The sequence below is a fragment of the Prionailurus bengalensis genome, chromosome X (assembly GCF_016509475.1).
Source record: "Prionailurus bengalensis isolate Pbe53 chromosome X, Fcat_Pben_1.1_paternal_pri, whole genome shotgun sequence".
In the NCBI taxonomy this organism is placed as follows: domain Eukaryota; kingdom Metazoa; phylum Chordata; class Mammalia; order Carnivora; family Felidae; genus Prionailurus; species Prionailurus bengalensis.
Genome location: NC_057361.1, coordinates 28430859 through 28452122, shown reverse-complemented (window position 1 = coordinate 28452122; position 21264 = coordinate 28430859). Strand labels below are relative to the sequence as shown.

The 21264-nt window shown below is 37.5% G+C and overlaps 1 protein-coding gene across 6 annotated transcripts in view; it reads left to right on the top strand.

Moving 5' to 3' along the window:
* Positions 1 to 21264, top strand: part of DMD (dystrophin) — a 2018590-nt gene that overhangs the window by 485404 nt on the left and 1511922 nt on the right. For all 6 annotated transcript variants that reach the window (XM_043570319.1, XM_043570321.1, XM_043570317.1 and 3 more), the window contains exon 9: positions 116 to 247. In XM_043570319.1, the coding sequence (XP_043426254.1) occupies positions 116 to 247 (132 nt within the window). The remainder of the gene's footprint in view (positions 1 to 115; positions 248 to 21264) is intronic.

Genomic DNA, 21264 nt, shown 5'->3' with positions numbered 1-21264 from the left:
TCACTGTTTCCATTTAATGTTTGTTTTTCTAGTGTGTTGAAAAGCATTCCTTCCAGGGTTACTTATGATGTCTCCTCCTCCCCTCTGTCCCCTTCCCCCTAACCCTACTCTGCAGATCACAGTCAGTCTAGCACAGGGCTATGAACGAACTCCTTCCTCTCCTAAGCCTCGGTTCAAGAGCTATGCCTACACACAGGCTGCTTATGTCACCACCTCTGACCCCACAAGGAGCCCACTTCCTTCACAGGTCTGTCAACATTTACTCTCCGTTCTACAAACCAAAGAATTTCCTCATCCAAGATAAGCTAACATGGCTTTTGTTTGAATTTCGCAGTGCCTTTTTTCTCCTTCATCAGGAGCTGTTTCATTGTTCCCAGTTGTATTAGATGTTGTCACATGATGCTCTTTTGTTATTGAGACTTCTCTAGGTGTAATATATGTTGATTCTTCATGCATGGGCATTCTTAGAATAGTGGTGTGTGCTTTCATTATATAGTTACCCGTAAGGTTCTCTTTTTATAAAAGTTCCCAATGGTTACCCAAAAATGCAAGCATCATTGAAGGCTTATATATGTAATTTTTAAAAGAGTAGAAAAATGGAAGAAATTTACTCGTCACACTATTTGGGGAAACGTTTCTTATAGATATATGATACCGAAAGGAAATAGATACTCTGTATAGCTGTTCTTATTAGATTTTCATTCTGGAAAAATGTATTTATTGTCCATTTCAGAAAAATATAACTATAAGCTTCTTCATATGATACATTTTAATTTTGCTGATTTAAACATGTATATAACATGCTCTGTATTATTTATACAAGAAAGTCAGTCACACCCAAAGCAGGTCAGATTCTATGCACCATTTAATACTTCCCACATAAAGAGTCTGCTCATTGGAGTCTTCCATTATTGTAGTGTTGTAGGAAACCTAAAAATACAAGAAATCAGAGCATGGTATATATTAGAGCATGGAAATGAAAGGTGTTAGACTTGTGTGATTTCCTAGAATTTCTCTTTAGAAGAAAACTATTTTGTTTAATAGACAATTTGAAAAGTTCTTAAGAAAGTGACTTTTATCAAAAATGTAGTTTGGGGCGCCTGGGTGGCTCAGTCGGCTGAGTGACCAACTTCAGCTCAGGTTGTGATCTTGAGATCTGTGAGTTTAAGCCCCGCGTCAGACTGTGCGGACAGCTCAGAGCCTGGAGCCTGCTTCAGATTCTGTGTCTCCCTCTCTCTCTCTGCCCCTACCCCTGCTTGCATGCTTGCACACGCTCTCTCTCTGTCTCAAAAAATAAACATTAAAGGGGCGCCTGGGTGGCGCAGTCGGTTAAGCGTCCGACTTCAGCCAGGTCACGATTTCGCGGTCCGTGAGTTCGAGCCCCGCATCAGGCTCTGGGCTGATGGCTCAGAGCCTGGAGCCTGTTTCCGATTCTGTGTCTCCCTCTCTCTCTGCCCCTCCCCCGTTCATGCTCTGTCTCTCTCTGTCCCAAAAATAAATAAACGTTGAAAAAAAAATTAAAAAAAAAAAAAAAAGACCAGCGTAAACCCCAAATTAAGTAAGGAAGAAGCCAGGTCCCAGACTTGTCTCTTTGGTGTTGTTGTTGTTTTTTTTTTTTTTTTTCTTCTTGACAGAGAGCAAGTGAGCAAGCACATGCGGGGAAGGGGCAAAGGGAGAGGGAGAATAAATAAACGTTGAAAAAAAAATTAAAAAAAAAAAATAAACATTAAAAAAATGTAGTTTTGAATGGGAATTAAGAAGAGGAATTAATGTAGTTTATGAATGGGAATTAAGAAATCATAGAGCTGATCCTGTGTGATGAAAAATACATTTTTAGAGGCTCATCGATTTTTTAGAATAGTGGTTGTATTTAATTAGTGATTATTAGTGATTATTTTGCACAGTTAATTTATGAGTAAGGCTAAAATTCTTAACCAGGGAAGCATATTTCAGGGCGCAGTTATGCCCTCTATCCTTGGCTAGGTTTCTGGCAAAGCTGAACAAAGGAGCCTGGGTGAGAACATTTGTGTGACTCAGACTCATTTCGAGTTAAATTCCCATCCATGTTTCTACAAAGGTTAATCAGTTTTCTCATTATTAGTAAATAAAAATAGTTCTGCCAGACATTACTGAGTGTTGCCATATGCCAAGTATGCATATTACGTGAACTAATGAAATCCTTATAACATTTCTTAGAGATAGGAGATGCTATTTTGACCCCATTTTAAGTTTCAGTGTATCTGCCCTTTTCTTTCTCTTCTTCCTCCTCCTCTCTCCTATCCTCCTCACTGCCTGACTCTCTAGACTCTTTTCTTCACCACCTTCCCATTGAAACCTCCAAGAAGTAAAGAAAAGGAGTGGCTCCTAAAATAAAGGAGCATGAGCCAAGACAAAGAGATAAGTCCTTTTTCCTCTTCATTGTCACTTTATTGAGCTGCCTTTTCCAGCAGGTTTTCTCCAGTGCCTCTTCTGGCAGCACATTTTTACCTCATTACCAGCTCATTAAGGCCCTGCTCAGGTATGACTCCTTAATGAAGTAATTATAAGTGTACCTAATTTTGCTAGACTCTGTTTGTTCATTCTACCTTTGTATAAATTTTACACAATACATAATGTGTCATAAAATAAAAATATGCAACAAATTCACTTACCTGTTTTATTTAGCCTAGGCCATTGAAATGAACTTAATGGTATCCTTTAAATTTTTTTTTTCAACATTTTTTATTTATTTTTGGGACAGAGAGAGACAGAGCGTGAACGGGGGAGGGGCAGAGAGAGAGGGAGACACAGAATCGGAAACAGGCTCCAGGCCATCAGCCCAGAGCCTGACGCGGGGCTCGAACTCACGGACCGCGAGATCGTGACCTGGCTGAAGTCGGACGCTTAACCGACTGCGCCACCCAGGCGCCCCAATGGTATCCTTTAGAAAAGAAGCATGATTCACAGTTGGTGAGGAATGATATGTTCTGCCTGTTTCTATAGGAAGCGCATCAGAAGATGATGTTACACGCAGTTAGGTTTGATAAGTTTATATCTTAACTATGTACTAAGAAAACAATTTTCTGAAGTGTTGCTCAGAGGGACTGAGCCCATACAGTCCCCTACAAGTTGTGTCTAATTCACTTCAAATGAACTTAAGACAGACTAGACTGGACTCCATTAGGGAGTGGCATTCAAGTGGTTTACTTGGTGGTTTACAAAGAAGGGGGTGAAGTTTTCCGTAATAGGAGAGCGAGCTATGTGGGTGACTGTCCCCGATGGAAAACATAAAATTTATGAATTATCTTAAAAGTTCCTGATATATTAGAAACATCAATTATGCCCATCTGTCCTAAACTTGAAAAATGTGATTTATAACCTTTGTAGTTTGCAAACCTGTTGGGGTCAAGTAGTCTGACCTACTTTAGGATTCCTACCTGTAAATGCGTTTTTCTCATAATTTGCCAAGAAGAAATACTAACTGGTTTCCTTTATTTTACCCCAGGTTTCCTTTATTGTAACACTTTCCTGCCATCCATCCTTGGATGGGGGACATTTTTTTAATGGTTATACTTAATTCCTATTTTTATGAGTTTGATCATGTCTCTCATTCTACTCCTAATTTTATATCAGAAATAATCAATATCTTGGGGCGCCTGAGTGGCTCAGTCAGTTGAGTGTCTGACCTGGGCTCAGGTCATGATTTCACTGCACATGACTTCAAGCTCCACGTCGGGCTCTGTGCTGACAGCTCGGAGCCTGGAGCCTGTTTCAGATTCTGTGTCTCCCTGTCTCTCTGCCCCTCCCCCACTCATGCTCTGTCTCTACCTCTCTGTCAAAGATAAATAAACATTAAAAAAATGAAAAAACAAAAAGAAATACCCAGTATCTTTTTCACCTTCAGTTTCTTTCTCTCTTGGCACCTAACCCTGTTTAAACCTCCTCTGGACACTTAGACCCGTCTGCATAATACCTCTTCCCAAACACATCACTCCACTTTATCTTGTTTGTATTTCATATATTGTTATGTGACTCTCTCTTTCATTTATTACCTTCTGTAGAATAGTCTATGGTTTATTCACTTATTTATTCAGCAATTACGCTTCATCAGCAAATCAAATGTCATCTTTTCAGCTTTCAGGCTTTTCACCGTAATTGAAATAACTTCTCACAGCCTCTAGACTCATCAGGTTCTTCTCTATCTCTCTTCTCTATCTCTTTCATTATCTGGCTATTTCTCCTCTTGTAACTCCCGTTGTATAAGATCTCTTGATCCACTTATTACACTCTCTCTCTTATCAATATGATATAATTTCCTGGCTTCACGCTGTATGCAGATGACCACTGTTATCTGTGTTTTCACCCACTTCCAATATCTTTTGAGTTACAACCACATCTCCAACTCATTTCCAACTCTTGGGGATATATTTATACCTTGATGTGCACTGATTTCTTAAACCTGGCATGTTCCGAAGTGATTTTGGTTTCATTGCTCGCAAACCTGTTTCTTGCCCTTTTTTGTTATGTAAGTGAGAATGTTAGCAGTGATTGAGACTTAAATGTGTGACATACTCTTTGGTCTCTATATTGATCTGATATTCAGTAAAGAGACATGCAGAGTCAATTCATTCTTTACAACATAGCTCCATCAAGTTATGTCCCTGATGTTATGCCCTCTGGTTCAGGCCCTCAATACATGTCTTATAGATTACAGAAATACCTTTGCAGTCAGTATCACTATCTTTTTCTGAGTCCCCGCTAAATCAGATTAAATTTCCATATTAACAGCTTTAGTAATATCACTCACAAAACTTTTTTCACTTCCTTTTGCCTTTATAACAAGTCTATTCTCTTAAATTTCATCTAGGAACTCCATGATCTATTGTCTATTTATACGTTCATGCTTATTTCACAGTAGCCTATTTCATGTTTTCTTTATTCCAACCAAATTAAATCACTTGCTGTCCTCCATCAGTGCCAAGAAGTTTCCCATCTTAGCGTTCTGGGATCTCTCAGCCTAGAGTGACTTTTGTCTCCTTTCAATTGGGTACTTTAATCCAGATTTCATGACCTAACCAGTAAGTGGCAGAGCCTAGATTCGTGTTCAGATTTATCTAACTAGAAGCTAATGCTCTTCATACTAATACTGAATGTTCTTTACTATTATATGTATGTATATGCAGGATTACTTACACATGGAGTATTCATTTATGTAATCATTTAACACTTCTTTAAAATTTTATTCATTTAAATTAACGTTAGTTAACCTACAGTGTAGTATTAGTTTCAGGAGTAGAACCCAGTGATTCATGACTTATAGACAACACCCAGTGCTCATCCCAACAAGTGCCCTCCTCAGTGTCCATCACCTGTTTAGCCCATTCCCTCCCCACCTCTCCAACCCTCAGTTTGCTCTCTGTATTTAAGAGTCTCTTATGGTTTGTCTCCCTCTCTGTTTTTATCTTATTTTTCCTTCCCTTCCCCTGTGTTCATCTGTTTTGTTTTTTAAATTCCACATGAGTGAAATCATAAGCTATTTGTCTCTATCTGACTGACTGATTGTGCTTATCATAATACACTCTCATTCCATGCATGTTGTTGCAAATGGCACGGTTTCATTCTTTTTGATTGTTAAGTACTATTCCATTGTATATATACATACCACATCTTCTTTATCCATTCATCAATCGATGGACATTTGGGCTTTTTCCATATGTGCCAGGTATTATTATATGAGCGAGTAATTGATCAGTAAACAAACTTACAAAATAATTCCTGCCCTAATGGAATAGCATAGCCCTATGGGAGAGTCAAAATAGGAAAAAGATAAGCATTATGAATAAGTAAAATAGTATTTCAAATAATATGCAAGTAATATGTATTAAGTAAAGTAAAATTTAGTAGTAATTACAATAGTGCTAAAAAGAAAAAAGGGGGGAGTAGAATATGCAGTATGTGGCAATTGGGGTAGTCAGAGAAAATAAATTTTGTATAAATACTGGAAAGAGGTGTGGATCTCCGGGAGAAGACAAACCCATGAGGAGGAGATACAGATGGTGTAAAAGCCCTGAGTTGTGGGGATACTTGGACTACTCAAGGAAAGGTATGGGTGAGGGGCCCAGTGCTGGGAGATGGTATCTGAGCTGTAATAGTACAGCAGATCACACAAGGCCCAGTAAGTAGTGAGGACTTTGGTTTTTATTACCAGTGAGGTGGAAGGCTATTGGAGGAACATTATTTCAACATGGCTGCTGTGTGGCAAATAGACAAGGATGGAAATAAGGGGACTAGTTAGAGTGCAGTTGCAATAATCCACACAACATGTGAAAGGAGGTTGGATCTGCAGTAATTTCTTTTTTCACCCCATTAAAAATTTTTAACATAAAATTTGGTATCTTGACCATTTTTGTTTGTTTGGTTTTTTTTTTTTTTTTTACTCGACTGTTTGTAAGTGTGAAGTTCAGTGGTATTAAGTACATTCATAAAATTGTATAGCCATCGCCATCACCGTGTATTTCCAGAACTCTTTTCATCTGGAAAAATGGAAAGTCAGTATCCATTAAACAATAAGTCCCTTTGATTTCTTCCCCTTAGCCCCTAGTGATGCTACCATTCTGTTTCTATGAGTTTAGCAGTTTGTCTTTGTTTTTATTCCTTTAGATTTTACCTATAATGAGATCATGCAGTATTTGTATTTCTGTATCTGGCTTATTTCACTTAATATGATATCCTTCAGGTTCATCCATGTTGTCACAGATGGCAGAATCTTATTCCTTTTTAAGGCTGAATTATATTCCATTCGGTATATATACACCACATTTTCTTTCTCCATCCATCCATGTATGGACATTTAGATGGTGTCCATATCTTGGCTATTGTGAATATTGATACAATGAACATAGGAGTGCTGATACCTCTTTGAGATACTTTTTTCATTTTCTTCAGATATATATATCCAAAAGTGGGATTGCTGGGTCATACGGTAGTTATATATTTTTTTTAATTTTTCAGGAACCTCCGTACTGTTTTTTTTTTTTTTATAATGGTTCTATCAATGAGTATGATGCATAGTAGTTGAATTCTAGATAATGTTTTGGACAACCTAAGGATTTGCTAATACAGTGTAGATTGCCTGTTGCTGCATTCTTAGAGAATATTGTGTTATAAAGAAATCAGAACTTCTAAGAGGTGTTAAGCATTAATTGTAAGTAAACTAGTAATTTATGAAACCCTTGTGTTAAATTTAGCTGATTAGTTGAGCTCCAGGTGAGGTATGGGATTGTTGAATCAGTATATTGTACATAGCACTTGATGTAATATAGCACTTTATTTTAATTAGCTGGTATTAAAATAAAAACATAAAAAAATTAAAAAACAGGTGCTTCTGGGTGGCTCAGTAGGTTAAGTGTCCGATTTTGGCTCAGGTCATGATCTAGCAGTTTGTGAGTTCGAGCCCCACTTTGGGCTTTGTGCTGACAGCTCAGAGCCTGGAGCCCATTTCAGATTTTGTGTCTCCCTCTCTGCCCCTCCCTCCCTTCCTCTCTCTCTCTCTCTCAAAAATGAATAAACATTAAAATTAAAAAGCTAAAAATAATAATAAATTAAAAAATTAGCTGATAAGGAAGCTAATAGCTTGTGAGACACAGGCATAGATCAAAATGTATATTAATTATAGACAGTCACATAACCTAGTACACGTGGTAAAAAATAGAGGAAATAAATAATGGAATACACAAAAGTGTTACTTGTGGATAGAAAGAGATGAAAAGACCAAATCATAAGGTGTGATCATATCATCTCTGTGTTGTTAGCTACATCATTCCTAAATTGGCTACCCGCTGATGATAGTCTCTATGGTCTCATTACGATCTCCCAGTGTTCAACATAAAAATGCAAATAATTCCCATGGCTCTTTAGCAAACTAATTGATGAGCTACAGCTATGGTCAGGTATACGTGTCCCTGTATCTCTCTAGTAGAACAAGTATATGTGGTGGCCTTAGACACCTTCTGTCTATTGTACCCCTCCCTCAAATCTCAACTTTGGTTCTGTCCACTGCACCATCATCAGGAAAAATTGACAGAGCAAAACATATGAACATTGTACAACCCAAGATTTAAATGGTGTGGTCCTTCCCACTGTTTGGTCTTATCCTATCTGCATTCCCTGCCTCCCATTTCTTTCATCTTGCTTCTTGCTATATGGTTTAAAATTATTTAGTAAATGATAGGATTTAAACAAGTCAGTTTGGTCACTGAGCCTTTCGGTTTCATAATCTCTGGGATGGCATACCTGGTAGCAGAATTGGAGGCCACCACTGCATCAAGATGTTGCTCCACATGACATAGTGGGTGTGAGTTATGAAAGAATTCAAAGAACCAAGAATTACTGCAAAGTGTAGTCTTAAGCAATGGGAAGAATGGAGTTGCCACTAAACAAGACAGGCTCATCTATAGGAGGAGCAGTTTTGGAAGTCAGGTTAGGAGCTTGCTTTTGAACATGTTAATCGTTATTTTTTAATTTTTAAAATTTGAGGCATAATTGACATAAAACATTATATTAGTTTTATATGTACAACATAATGATTTGATTTGATATTTGTATATATTGCAAAATGCTCATAAGTCTAGTTAATATCTGTCACCATACATAATAACAGAATTTTTCCTTTGATGAGAACTTTTAAGATTTATTACCTTAGCAACTTTCAAATAGGCAGTATAGTATTATTAACTATAATCACCATGCTGTACATTATATCCCCATGACTTACTTATTCTGTAACTGGATGTTGGTACCTTTTGACTCCCTTCACCCATTTTGCTCACCTCCCCACCCCTGCCTTTGGCAACCACCAATGTGTTTTCTGTGCATTGGTGTTGTTCTTTTTTAAGATTCCACATATAAGTGGGATCATACAGTATTTGTCTTGTTTGACTTATTTCACTGAGCATAATACCCGCTAGGTCCATCCATATTTCTGAATACTCGGAAGTGGGATTGCTTGATCACATAGTAGTTCTATTTTTAGTATTTAGAGCGACCTCTGTATTGTTTTCTGTAGTGGCTGCAACTAATTAACATTCCCACCAGGGCGCCTGTATGGGTGGCTCAGTGGGTTAAGCCTCTGAGTCTTGGTTTCAGTTGAAGTCATGATTTCACGATTTGTGAGATCAAGCCCCACGTTGGGTCTGTGCTGACAGTGTGGAACTTCCTTGGGATTCTCTGTCTCCCCTCTCCCTGCCCCTCCCCAACTTGCACGGTCTCTGTGTCTCTAAAATAAATAAAGAAACTTAAAAAAAAAAAAAACATTCCCACCAACAATGCACGAGGGTTTCTTCTTCCCAAATCCTCACCAACACTTGTAATTTTTTGTGTTCTTGCTAATAGCCATTCTAACAAGTGTCAACTGATAGCTCATCGTTTTGATTTATATTTCCCTGATGATTAGTGATGTTGAGCATCTTTCCATGTGCTTGTTGGCCATCTGTATGTATTCTTTGGCAGGATATGTATTCAGATCTTCAGCCCATTTTTTTTTTAATATATGAAATTTATTGTCAAATTGGTTTCCATACAACACCCAGTGCTCATCCCAAAAGGTGCCCTACTCAATACCCATCACCCACCCTCTCCTCCCTCCCACCCCCCATCAACCCTCAGTTTGTTCTCAGTTTTTAACAGTCTCTTATGCTTTGGCTCTCTCCCATTCTAACCTCTTTTTTTTTTTTTCTTCCCCTCCCCCATGGGTTCCTGTTAAGTTTCTCAGGATCCACATAAGAGTGAAACCATATGGTATCTGTCTTTCTCTGTATTCTTCAGCCCATTTTTTAATCCAATTATTTATTTATTTATTTTTCACTATTGAGTTGTAGGAGTTCTTTATATATTTTGGATATTACCCCCTTATTGGCTATATGATGGACAAATATTTTCTCCCATTCATTTGGTTTCCTTTGCTGTGTAGGAGCTTTTTAGTTTGACGTAGTCCCGCTTGTTTATTTTTGTTCTGTTTGCCTTTGCTTTCAGAGTCAGTTTCAGAAAATCTTCCTCAAGCTCAAGGAGCTTCCTGGCTCTGTTTTCTTTTAGCAGTTTCATGGTTTCAGGTCTTACTTTCAAGTCTTTAATCCATTTTGAGTTAACTTTTGTGTATGGTGCAACATGGTGGTCCAGTTTCTTTCTTTTGCATGTGGCTATTCAGTTTTCTCAACATCATTTATTGAAAAGATTGTCTTTTCCCCATTGTATATTCTTAACTCTTTTGGCATAAATTAATTGTCCATGTATACATGGTTTATTTCTGGGTTCTCTATTCTGTTCCATTGATTTATGTGTCTCTTTTTTTGTCAATACCATACTGTTTTGATTACTATAGCTTTGTAATATAGTGTGAAATTAGGGAATATCATGCCTATAGTTTTATTCTTTCTTAAGATTTCTTTGGCTACTCAGGGTTTCTTGTGGTACTACACAAATTTTAGAATTGTTCTAGTCTGTGAAAAATGCCATTGGAATTTAGGTAGGAATTACATTGTATCTGTAGATTGCTTTGAGTAATATGGACATTTTAATATTAATTCTTCTAATCCATGAGCATGAAATATATTTCCATTTAGTTGTATTCTCTTCAGTTTCTTTCATAAGTGCCTTACAGTTTTCAGTGTACAGGTCTTTCACCTCCTTGGTTAAATTTATTCCTAGGTACTTTATTCTTTTTGATGGGATTGTAAATGGAATTGTTCTCTTGATTTTTCTGTCTTATAGTTATTAATGTATAGAAACACAGTGGATTTCTCGATATTGATTTTATATCCTGCAACTTTACTGAATTCTAACAGTTTTTGTTTTGTTTTGTTTTGGTGGAGTCTTTAGAGTTTTCTATATATAGTATCATGTCATCTGCAAATAGTGACTTTTTTTTTTACTTTCTTTTTTTAATGTTTATTTATTTTTGAGAGAGACAGAGACAGAATGTGAGTGGGTTAGGGGCAGAGAGAGAGGGAGACACAGAATCAGAAGCAGGCTTCAGGCTCTGAGCTGTTAGCACAGAGCCCAACACAGGACTCAACCCATGAACCATGAGATCATGACCTGAGCCGAAGTTGGATGCTCAACCGACTGAGCCACTCAGGCGCCCCATATATATATTTTTTACTTTCTTTTGATTGGATTTTATTTCTTTTACTTGTCTAATTGCTCTGGCTAAGACTTCAAATAATACTATGATGAATAAAAGTGGGGAGAGTGGGCATCCTTGTCTTATTCCTGACCTTTCACCTTTTCACCATCGAGTATGATGTTAACTGTAGGCTTGTCATACACAGCCTTTATTATGTTGAGATATATTCCCTCTCTACCTCCTTTGTTGAGGTTATGATGAATGGATATTGAATTTTGTCAAACACTGTTGCTGCATCTTTTGAGATGATCATAGGATTATTTTTTGTTTTGTTGATGTGATGTATTATGTGGAACAAGTTAATCTTGAGATGCTCATGAGACTTGCATATATATATATAATTTTTTTTAATGTTTATTTTTGAGAGAGAGAGAGAGACAAAGAGACAGAGCATGAGTGGAGGGAGGAGCAGAGAGAGAGGGAGACACAGAATCCAAAGCAGGGTCCAAGCTCTGAGCTGTCAGCACAGAGACCGACGTGGGGCTCAAACCCACGAACCGTGAGATCATGACCTCAGCCACAGTTGGGCGCTTAAAAGACTGAGCCACCTAGGCGCCCCAAGACTTGCATATATATAAATCTGGGTTTCTTAGGTCAGAGTTGAGGATAAGTAATTTGAAGGTCATTAACAACATAGATAGTATTTAAATCCATTGTCCTGGAAGAGATCACCTAGGAAATAAAGTACAGTAGATAAGACATCCCGATACTTAAGGATAAGAAGGAACCAGCAAAGGGTATAATAAGGATGGCCAGAAGGGGGGAAGGAAAAAGGAGAAGCGTGTGGTATTCCAGCAACCAGGAGAAGAAAGCATTTCAGGGACAGGACATTATTTTACAGGATTAAGTATTGCTGATTACTTCAAGTAACAGTGGGCTTGAAAATTAACCAGTGAAATGTCAATGAGGTAGGGTCCCTGGGAAGTCCCTGATATATAGCAGTTATCACAGTGGAATTACTAATAACATCTCTGTTCAATCTGCAAACTCCCATTTTGGCTAATAAGTTACATGCTCATTCTAGCCAATATTCACTTTGTTAAGAACAATTCCAGTGGATTGTGTGTTTTTGTGGGGATATTGCTGATCAGAGCGGATTCAAGATAGAATGAAAGTGATGGGCTACCTGCATTAAGGCACTTAACCCTACACTGAAAAGTTTATGTCCACATGGACAAAAGCATCTTTCTTTTGGATTACCCCATCCTGCTAACTGACAATGGGTCTGTATATTGCTTTCCTCTTGCTGATGTAACAAATACCCACACATTTAGTGCCTTAAAACAACACAAATATATTATCTTAGAGTTTAGAATTTCAACATGGGTCTCGGCTAAAATCAAGGTGTTAGCATGACTGCCTTCCATCTGGAGATTGTTGGGGAGATTCCATTTCCTTATTTTTTCCAACTTTTAGAGGCTGCCCACATTCCTTGACTCATGCCTCTCTTTTATCTTCAAAGATAACAAAGGCAAGTCAAGGCTTTATCATATCATATCACTCTGACCTACTTGGCTTTCTTCCTCTTCTGCTTTTAAGAATTTAAGATGACATTGGGATAATCTAGGAAAGTCTACTTATTTTAAGATAAGTTGCTTATCAAACTCAATTCCATCTGCAACCTTAATTCTTCATGCCATGTAGTGTAACCTATTCACAGGTTCAGGGATTAGGACATGGATGTTTTTGGTGGAGGGTGTTTTCTGCCCACTGCTGTCTAATAATACCATGGGATGCAAATCTGAGGAAGGCATCCATTACCTGCAAGCTAACAATAAATGTGGTATAACCTGGCTTTTCCCAGGTGCCCCCAAGTATCAAGTTGTTCCCTTCCTCCTTTCTTGGCTGCACATGAGCTCCTTCCTTCTTCCAGAGGTATTGTGAAACCACCCTTAGGCCAGAATCAGTGTAGAAGAAAAAGAAACAGAGAAACAAAAAAAGAAGGACATACCTATATTTCTGCCTACAGTGGCCTTATTGATCTTTGTTCCTTCCATGGCTTTGGGCCCAGATGTCTACATTGATTTAGAAAATATTTTGAGCTCCAAATGGAGTGTCCCCTTTTCTCTAACAGCTCACAAAGTAAAGGGGTCAGGCCTCGGAAAGTTACTTATACTTTGCTTATGCTCTTATAATTCTCCAGGAAAACAAGGGGATCATACTGCTAGCATTCTTGCAAAAGAGGCACATACCAAAAGATGAGGTACCTCTCATCTTTTACTACCATTTGTAGTTTTTACAAGACTTTTGAATACATATCTCATTTGACCAGTATGGTAAACCTATGGGATGATTTTATTAGACTCGTATTTTAAAGTTGGAGAAATTTAAATGGAATAAAGGATTTGGTCAAGCAGTGAGTAGCTGGCAAAACTGGGCCTCAAACCAGATGTCATGACTTCTAGTATAGTTTTGATGTTTTACTAACAGCCCCACCAGTTACAGGAGCTGTTCCTTTGTCATTATCATTTTCCTTAGTCTTTTAATATTTCTAAATACTAAAAAGCATTTGGAAAGAAAAAGAAATCTCTCCTTTTTTTCTCTTTGTCTGATGAATAGTAGCTATCACCTTCCTGGGGTTATGCCTACCAGCAATAGGACAAGTAAATAATTATTTATGCATTTATGAAATATGCACCTGAGCCTTTCAAATAGAGATACCAATGTAAAGTGTATAGAAACACTATAGAGAAGTGTCATCCATATGAAAACATCCGTGAACATCACAAAACTAATAATTTTATCAGAAGTAAAATTAGTTCTTGTAGTAACAAAGGGGGAAAATAGGAAAACCATATTTGAACCATATCTTCAAAATAGTTAAAGTTGGAGTCTGGAAAAATAGAGTTATCTTTAAATCCTTGGAATGTTAAATATAAAGTATAAGGTTAGGTGGTGATACCATGGATAACACTATAAATAGCTAGAAATGGCATTTAGGTAGTCACAAACTAGAAGAAAGGAAAAGGAAGCACCCATCATGCAAATTGCTCATGCCTTCCGTGTTTGTATCTATTTAGATATAATTCATGCTTAGAGCTGTAGCTCTACCCCTGACATGGTCCAGTCCCACAATTTTATCTACCTACTCACTGGTAGTTTGCACCCATGGATGTCTTACCATAACTTTAACTTCAGTATTTTCGAAGCTGACTTCATCTTTGTCCGTGATGCTAGGAGTCTCTTTTGACATTTATTCCTATGCAGGCTTGAACCTATCTAGCCATGTATGACTCCTTCTCTCTGCCCTCCGTTGTACCTAATTAGTCCTTAATTTCTTCCGATTGCCCCTGTGAATTATTTCTAGCATCTTTTTCTTCCTGTCTGTTAGCCTGGATTTTAAGACTTTCTCTGATCTGGCAAACCTTGTCAATTTTATCTATGACTCTTCTCCTGTGTATGCTCCCCCTTACATCTGGGTCTTACTTTATAGCATGCCTTTAATTTATGCTATTCAATCAGTTTGTTTCCTCCTTCTTCCCCTTGCCTCTTTCTCTTTCTGTTTTTGGTGCATACATGTCAGTTTCTACACACTCTCACATCTGCATAGGGATTTTGTGTAAAAATGACTAGCCTTATACTAAATGGCATGTTCTAGGAGTTGAATGATTTAAGAAAGTAGTCTCGTCAAAAGCTCTTCATGTCATATTTACTCAGCTTGTTTTTAGTATAGCATATGCAGAAATATGATTTAAACATAAAAAGGATAAAAGTCAGTTAAAAGTAAATGCTTTTCCCACGCTTGCTACATTGTGTGTGCACACACGTGTAATGTTGGAAGTATTTGCAATTTTCCTTCCTGTGAGAAAGACTGGGCATCTTCACATGTGCATAAGAACCAGTAGGGTTTCTCTTTCTAGAAAAATTTTCATGATTCCCAATTTTTATCATTTGCAGTAGTGTATTTTCTGATCAGTTTTGAGGAATTACTTATATATTAAATACATTAGCCATTTTTTTTGTGTGTATAGCATGAAATGCAGATAATTTTCACAGTTTGTTACTTGCCTTTTGAATTTATTTTTTTTCTCCATTGAAAACATTATTATTTTATGTTGTTGGGAATTCTTTAATCATATTTTGTGGCTTTTTTTTCTTGGCACCAGAGAGGTCATATTTATAAAAGGGCTCTGCTGTTGAAAGGATGCTTTAAAAACATTCTCCCATGGCTTCTTTTAGTTCTGCTTTTTAAACTTTGATTCTAGTAAAACCAGTGCACATTGCAAAGTTGAGGACAATTTTAATCCTTTCCCCAGAAGCTGCCCAGTTGTTGAAATCATCTATTGATTAATGCACGTTTGTCATAATCTAAACGGTTGCCTCTTTTGAGAATGAGGAAGTATTTCCTAGAAGCTCTCTAGCATACTTTCCCTTACATTTTGTTGTATGGGATTAGATCACATCCTTGTCTAAGCCAATAAAAGGAGACAGAGTATATTACCGTGATTGGCTTAGACCAGTCAAAACTCAGCCATCCTTGAATCACATACCCAAATGGAACAGGGCGATTCCTGTGTCTAATCAGATCCTATTAGGAAGCAGAGAAGGAAATGGATATTTTATAGGCAGTCAGCACTTTATGTTCAACTATCTCAGGGCTTGATGGAATATGTACCCCAGGGCGGAAATTTCACTCTTATCCTGAAGGTGGTTGAGATAAACAGGCATGCATTTGGTAGCCCAAAAGCTGGGAAACATTCATTTAGGAAACCTGAAAATGAAACCAGATTTACCCAAAGAAGCATCCACTTTTTGAGAAGGAAAGTACTACTTGACCAAAGAGGAGGGAACCCAAAATCTGGCACCAGAGAGACTTAAGTTTACATTCCACCTGTGCCGCTTTCTAGCTGTGTGGCCTTGAATCAGTTTCTTGCCCTTTCTGGGCCTGAGTTTCCTCATATGTTGTTACAGTAATTCTACTTCTTAGAGCTGTTAGGGGGATTAAGTCAGATGAATTATATAAAGACCCTTCCATGGTCCAGGCACATTGTGGCTTCTCAGAAACTGGCAGCAATATCAGGCTTACTACTTTAAGTACATCAGGAGTTAAATGAAATTTTGTGGTCTGATTTGAGGACCTAAGTATATTGTATTCAGTTCTATGGGAAGATACAGCCTGGGCTCTAAACTGATTTGTAAACACACTTTTGCATTGTAACCTGTGTAGAGTTTGGCAGCTCCATGATTTAATATACTGGATAAAGGATTCCCAGGAAAGGATGTTCTTTGTAGTTCTAAAGATGCTGAGAAATAATCTTGGGAACATGCACAGTGGAATATAGCAATGCTCCCTTCTAAAGCAGAAAAAAGCACTTGAAGGTGGTTTTAGACCCAGTGTTTCTATGCAGGGAGGAGATACGGGAAGAGGAGATGCTTCACTCTGTCCCTGCTATTGGCACCTCCTGATACAACTTGTCCCTTAGGTGAAACGCAGATTGTACAGAAAAATGGGCAAAGCCAGTCGGTGGGGAGCACTCCTTAGATTAAAAGCACCATTGATCTGCTTCATGGAAGTCTTTATACTTTCTGATGTCACTAAACAAGTGACCTAGAAACAGAATTGTCAAGTTTGAGCTAAGCTCTAAAGATCGATGCACTCAAGATTTCCAAGCAGAATTTTAAAAGTGGAGGTGGGGGGAGGGGGACTTGAGAAAGAATACAGGTAATAATATTACTTGGAACAAATGCACTCTTCCCCTTCAATTTTTTAATCTATAAAGTGGATAAGGGTGGGGGACACCACCTGGCTAAATAACACCATCTGAAATCTTTCTGAAATTTTCAATGTCAGGTATATAATCGTCTTACATTTAGAGTCACATTTTTGAGTCAGACATCTGTATATTAGTGGTGTAGATTCTACACATTTACTTAATCAGTATGTATTAAGCACAGACTATGTAGTAGAACTCTTTTAGTTCTTGAATTTTTCAGTGAATAAGATGGAAGTGCTACCTGCTTTCATGAAGTTTAATTTAAAGGTGGGAAAAGAGACCACAATATTGGAAAAATCAAATTAAAAAGTGGCTCTACATTGTTATAAAAACTGTGAAGGAAACAAACAAGGCCTGAAATTAAAAAAAAATAATAATGGGGATTTTTAAGGTTAAAGGCGCATTCTGCAGCTAAAAGTATTACTAGAGCCTTCTCTTGAGCTAAAAACAGGAGGGCGAGAAGAAGCTAATCTAGTTCAAACTCCAGCCCTACTATTTTAATAACTTTCTGTGGGACCTGGATATATCACTTTCTCCCTATGACTCAGTTTTCTCATCTCTAAAATGGAGCTAATTGCTATTTTATATGGTGGGTGAAATAATTAACACATAGCACATGTAAAAAAGAAGCCTTCACTTACCTTCGTACCCACTAAGCACTAAGTAAGTGTTTCAGCGTGAAGAAATGCTTATATTAATGCAGGTGAACTTTCTTGCATTGTGTATTTTATTTATACATCATGATATAAGCTTAAAAATAAAGTAAGTCCAAAAATGTAGAATGAAATCCCCATTACCTTTGCCAAGGATACTCACAGTTTCTGGAAAAGGTGATAGATAGTTTAGCCAGCCATGCTGAAAACTGACTTACCATCCGTCTCTTGATTATCAGAGATAGCTCCATAGGTAGAGCTGGAAAGGATACAAAAATGGAGTCGATTTCTGCATAAAAGGATATGTGAAAGTCCCTCATTTACTTCATGTTTATCATATTTCATGGGACTTAGTGTGTTTATAAGAGTTGAAATAATTATTGGATGGAATCGAGCTAATCTGTTTGGGTAACAGTCTTTAAAAAGGTCAGGTGTCTTGTTTGTAATGATTAATAAACTGGATCTCTTCATATAGACTTGGAGTAGTATGTCTTGTTTAGCTGATTTTTGGCCTCTTAAGAAACATTAGTGTCAGACACTTATTTTAATACTTCTTTGCAAATAAAATATATCTTGGAAAAGGATGCCATAAGAATGTATTAAAATTCTGATTCATCTTCTTACTGTGTGATACAAATGTTTGTCTTCTAACTCACCTGCGTAATACAGGCACGTTTATCTTGTTCTCTGCCTGTTGCCATGTAGCAAACCACTTCAAAATTTAAGAGCTTACAAAAATAACAGTCGTTTGTGTCATGATGGGTCACGATTCTTCGGCCTTCTCATGCAACTGAAATAAGACTGTAGCGGAGGCTGGAGTCATGTCAAAGGCTTCTTCACTCTTATGTCTGGTGGGTAGTGCTGGAACTTCATCCAAGGCAGTCGGGTGGAAGACCTCCATGTGGCCTTGCCACATACATTTGTGCTCTTTCAGAAATGTTGGCTGGGTTCCAAGAGCAAGTGATCCAAAGAAGACCACGTGGAAGCTATATCAATTTTTGTGTTTTGGAAGTCACATGGTGTAATTTGCTCCATGGTCACAGGTCCACCCATAGGCAAGGGGAGGACAGTTAACTCAATTCATGATGGAGAAATTTCACTGTTACGGTTTTAAAAGAGTATGTGGGATGGAAGATTTTGTTGCATCTATCTTAAAAAATACATTCTGCCACAATTTGTCAAATTGTTGTGAGGGATAGCGATCAGTTGGGAAAAGAAGCCAGCCTGGCACCTCACAGGTATTCAGCAATGAGTACTCAATTTGCTGGTGTCTGTACTTATTTTAAAGTAGTCTTATACAGATTTTCAAACATCCAGGTTCCTGATTAACTCAGAAGCTTGAGAGTGTCTTGCCCCTAAGTATCACAGAGTAAACTCTACAATGGAGATTGGTTGCTTTCCAACCCACGTGAAATTTCAAACTCGCTAGGGAAGAATTGATGTGTGTTATTTAATTTAAAAAAGTATTAAGTAGACGGAAAATTTTCTATCCTTTTCCTTTTATAAGTAAAGTAACTCATGTCTAGAGGTACTAAATCGTTTAAGTAAGGTCACAGAGTAGAAATATTGGATCTTGCACCTGGTATCCTAAAATCTGTTCAGTATGATTTATACGCTAGGATTATAAATATTTTTTTTAATATTTATTTATTTTTGGGACAGAGAGAGACAGAGCATGAACGGGGGAGGGGCAGAGAGAGAGGGAGACACAGAATCGGAAACAGGCTCCAGGCTCTGAGCCATCAGCCCAGAGCCTGACGCGGGGCTCGAACTCACGGACCGCGAGATCGTGACCTGGCTGAAGTCGGACGCTTAACCGCCTGCGCCACCCAGGCGCCCCCTAGGATTATAAATATTTTAAGCAAATTCACATTTTCTGTAGAACGACCTGTAGTTTTTACGTTCATTAAATAATTTGATTTTCTATTTTCTATTGATTTTATTGTTTATACCTATTTTGTTTTCAGTAAGTATTCTAATATTTTGATAGTTATTACTTAATGTAAGAATCCTACTTCTAAAAGAAACCATAGTCAAAGTGTGGCAACATCAAAATATATATGATACAGGGCACCTGGGTGGCTTAGTTGGTTGAGCATCTGACTTCAGCTCAGGTCATGATCTCCCAGTTTGTGGGTTTGAACCCGGCGTCAGACTCTTTGCTGACAGCTCAGAGCCTGGAGCCAGTTTCAGAATCTGTGTCTCCTCTTGCTCTGCTCCTCCCCTGTTTATGTGCTCGTTCTCTCTCGTACTCTCTATCTCTCTTTCTCTGTCTCTCTCTGTCAAAAATAATTAAACATTAAAAGAATTATATACGATAACTCTGATTGGAAACTTATTTTATAGGGGTATATTTATTGAAATACATAATTAGCAGACATCCATGTGTAATTACGAACCCTGCTACAAAACTCTATGAGAACATTGCCTTGCATATTACTTTGTCGTCTTTATAGGAATAATATCATTGCAAAAGCAGAGTAATGCTAAGTTAATGAATGTAAACTTACCACAATTGCAGAGCAACATAGGTAAATGTGTGGTAATTCTAGTGGTGTGGGCTCTCAAATCTACTGGCAAATGTTTTATTTTAACTAAAACTTTACTCCCTTAAGCTTCTATATGTAAAAAAATATATATTTTTTAATGTGATAAATTAAACACTTGGGGGAAAGAAACTGTCTTTGTGGGGGCCTCAGTGGCTCAGTTGGTTAAGCTTCTGACTCTTGATTTCTGCTCAGGTCATCATCTCACAGTTCTTGAGTTCGAGCCCCATGTTGGGCTCTGCACTCACAGTATGGGGCCTGCTTGGGATTCTCTGTCTCCCTCTCTCTCTGCCCCTCTCCCACTCATGATAGATCTCTCCCTCTGTCTTTATCTTTCTCTCTCGCTCTCGCTCTCACTCTCTCGCTCTCTCTCTGAAAAAAATAAATAAATATTTTTTTAATTAAGAAAAAAACTATCTTTGGAAGGATTACTGATGAGTTGACACTATGGTTATGTGTCTGTATTTTCGGATTGTCCTTCTGCTGATCCGTTTACAGAAGGTCATGTCCCTCTTATACCTATATCAAATCCCGATTTGGGAGATTATCATTTTAAATATTTATATCAATTAGTTCAGTTATTCATGGTGTAATGATGCCTATGATGAGAGCTATATATAACAATAGGATTACTTCACAATAAAATTTACTTATAGTGAACATTTATGAAAATGTTTATTAGGTTTCTCTGGGATCTCTGGTTAATTTAAAATCTTAGTACATTTTATCTTCATTATAACATGTCCCAAGGAAATTTTTGGCTGAAAGATTAGCATTATAAAAAGCGGACTTTAATTAGAAATTTCTATATTGTGGGTCAAATTGCTAAATCCAGTGGCAATGATCTGCTCCCTAAGATATGCAGTTCTCTTTTTGAAACATTAAATTTTACTTTATAACACCTCAAAAAGTCATTTCAAGAGGAATTTTGGATCATTAACGGAATTAGAAGTAAGACGTGCCCATGGATTCTTCTACTTCTGTTTCAACATTTAAATTTCACGTAAGCTAGGCGATTAGAGGCTTTTTAACTATTTGGTACCTCAAATAGTTCAGGAAGAAATATGCCAGAAGCACTGTAGTATTACCATTAATTTACTAATTGTTCATTGCTCACTTGATGCTAGAAGGTAGGAATGAATGTGAAAGAATGTGTTAAGCTCTTAAAAATCTTAATATTCCTATTGTATCAC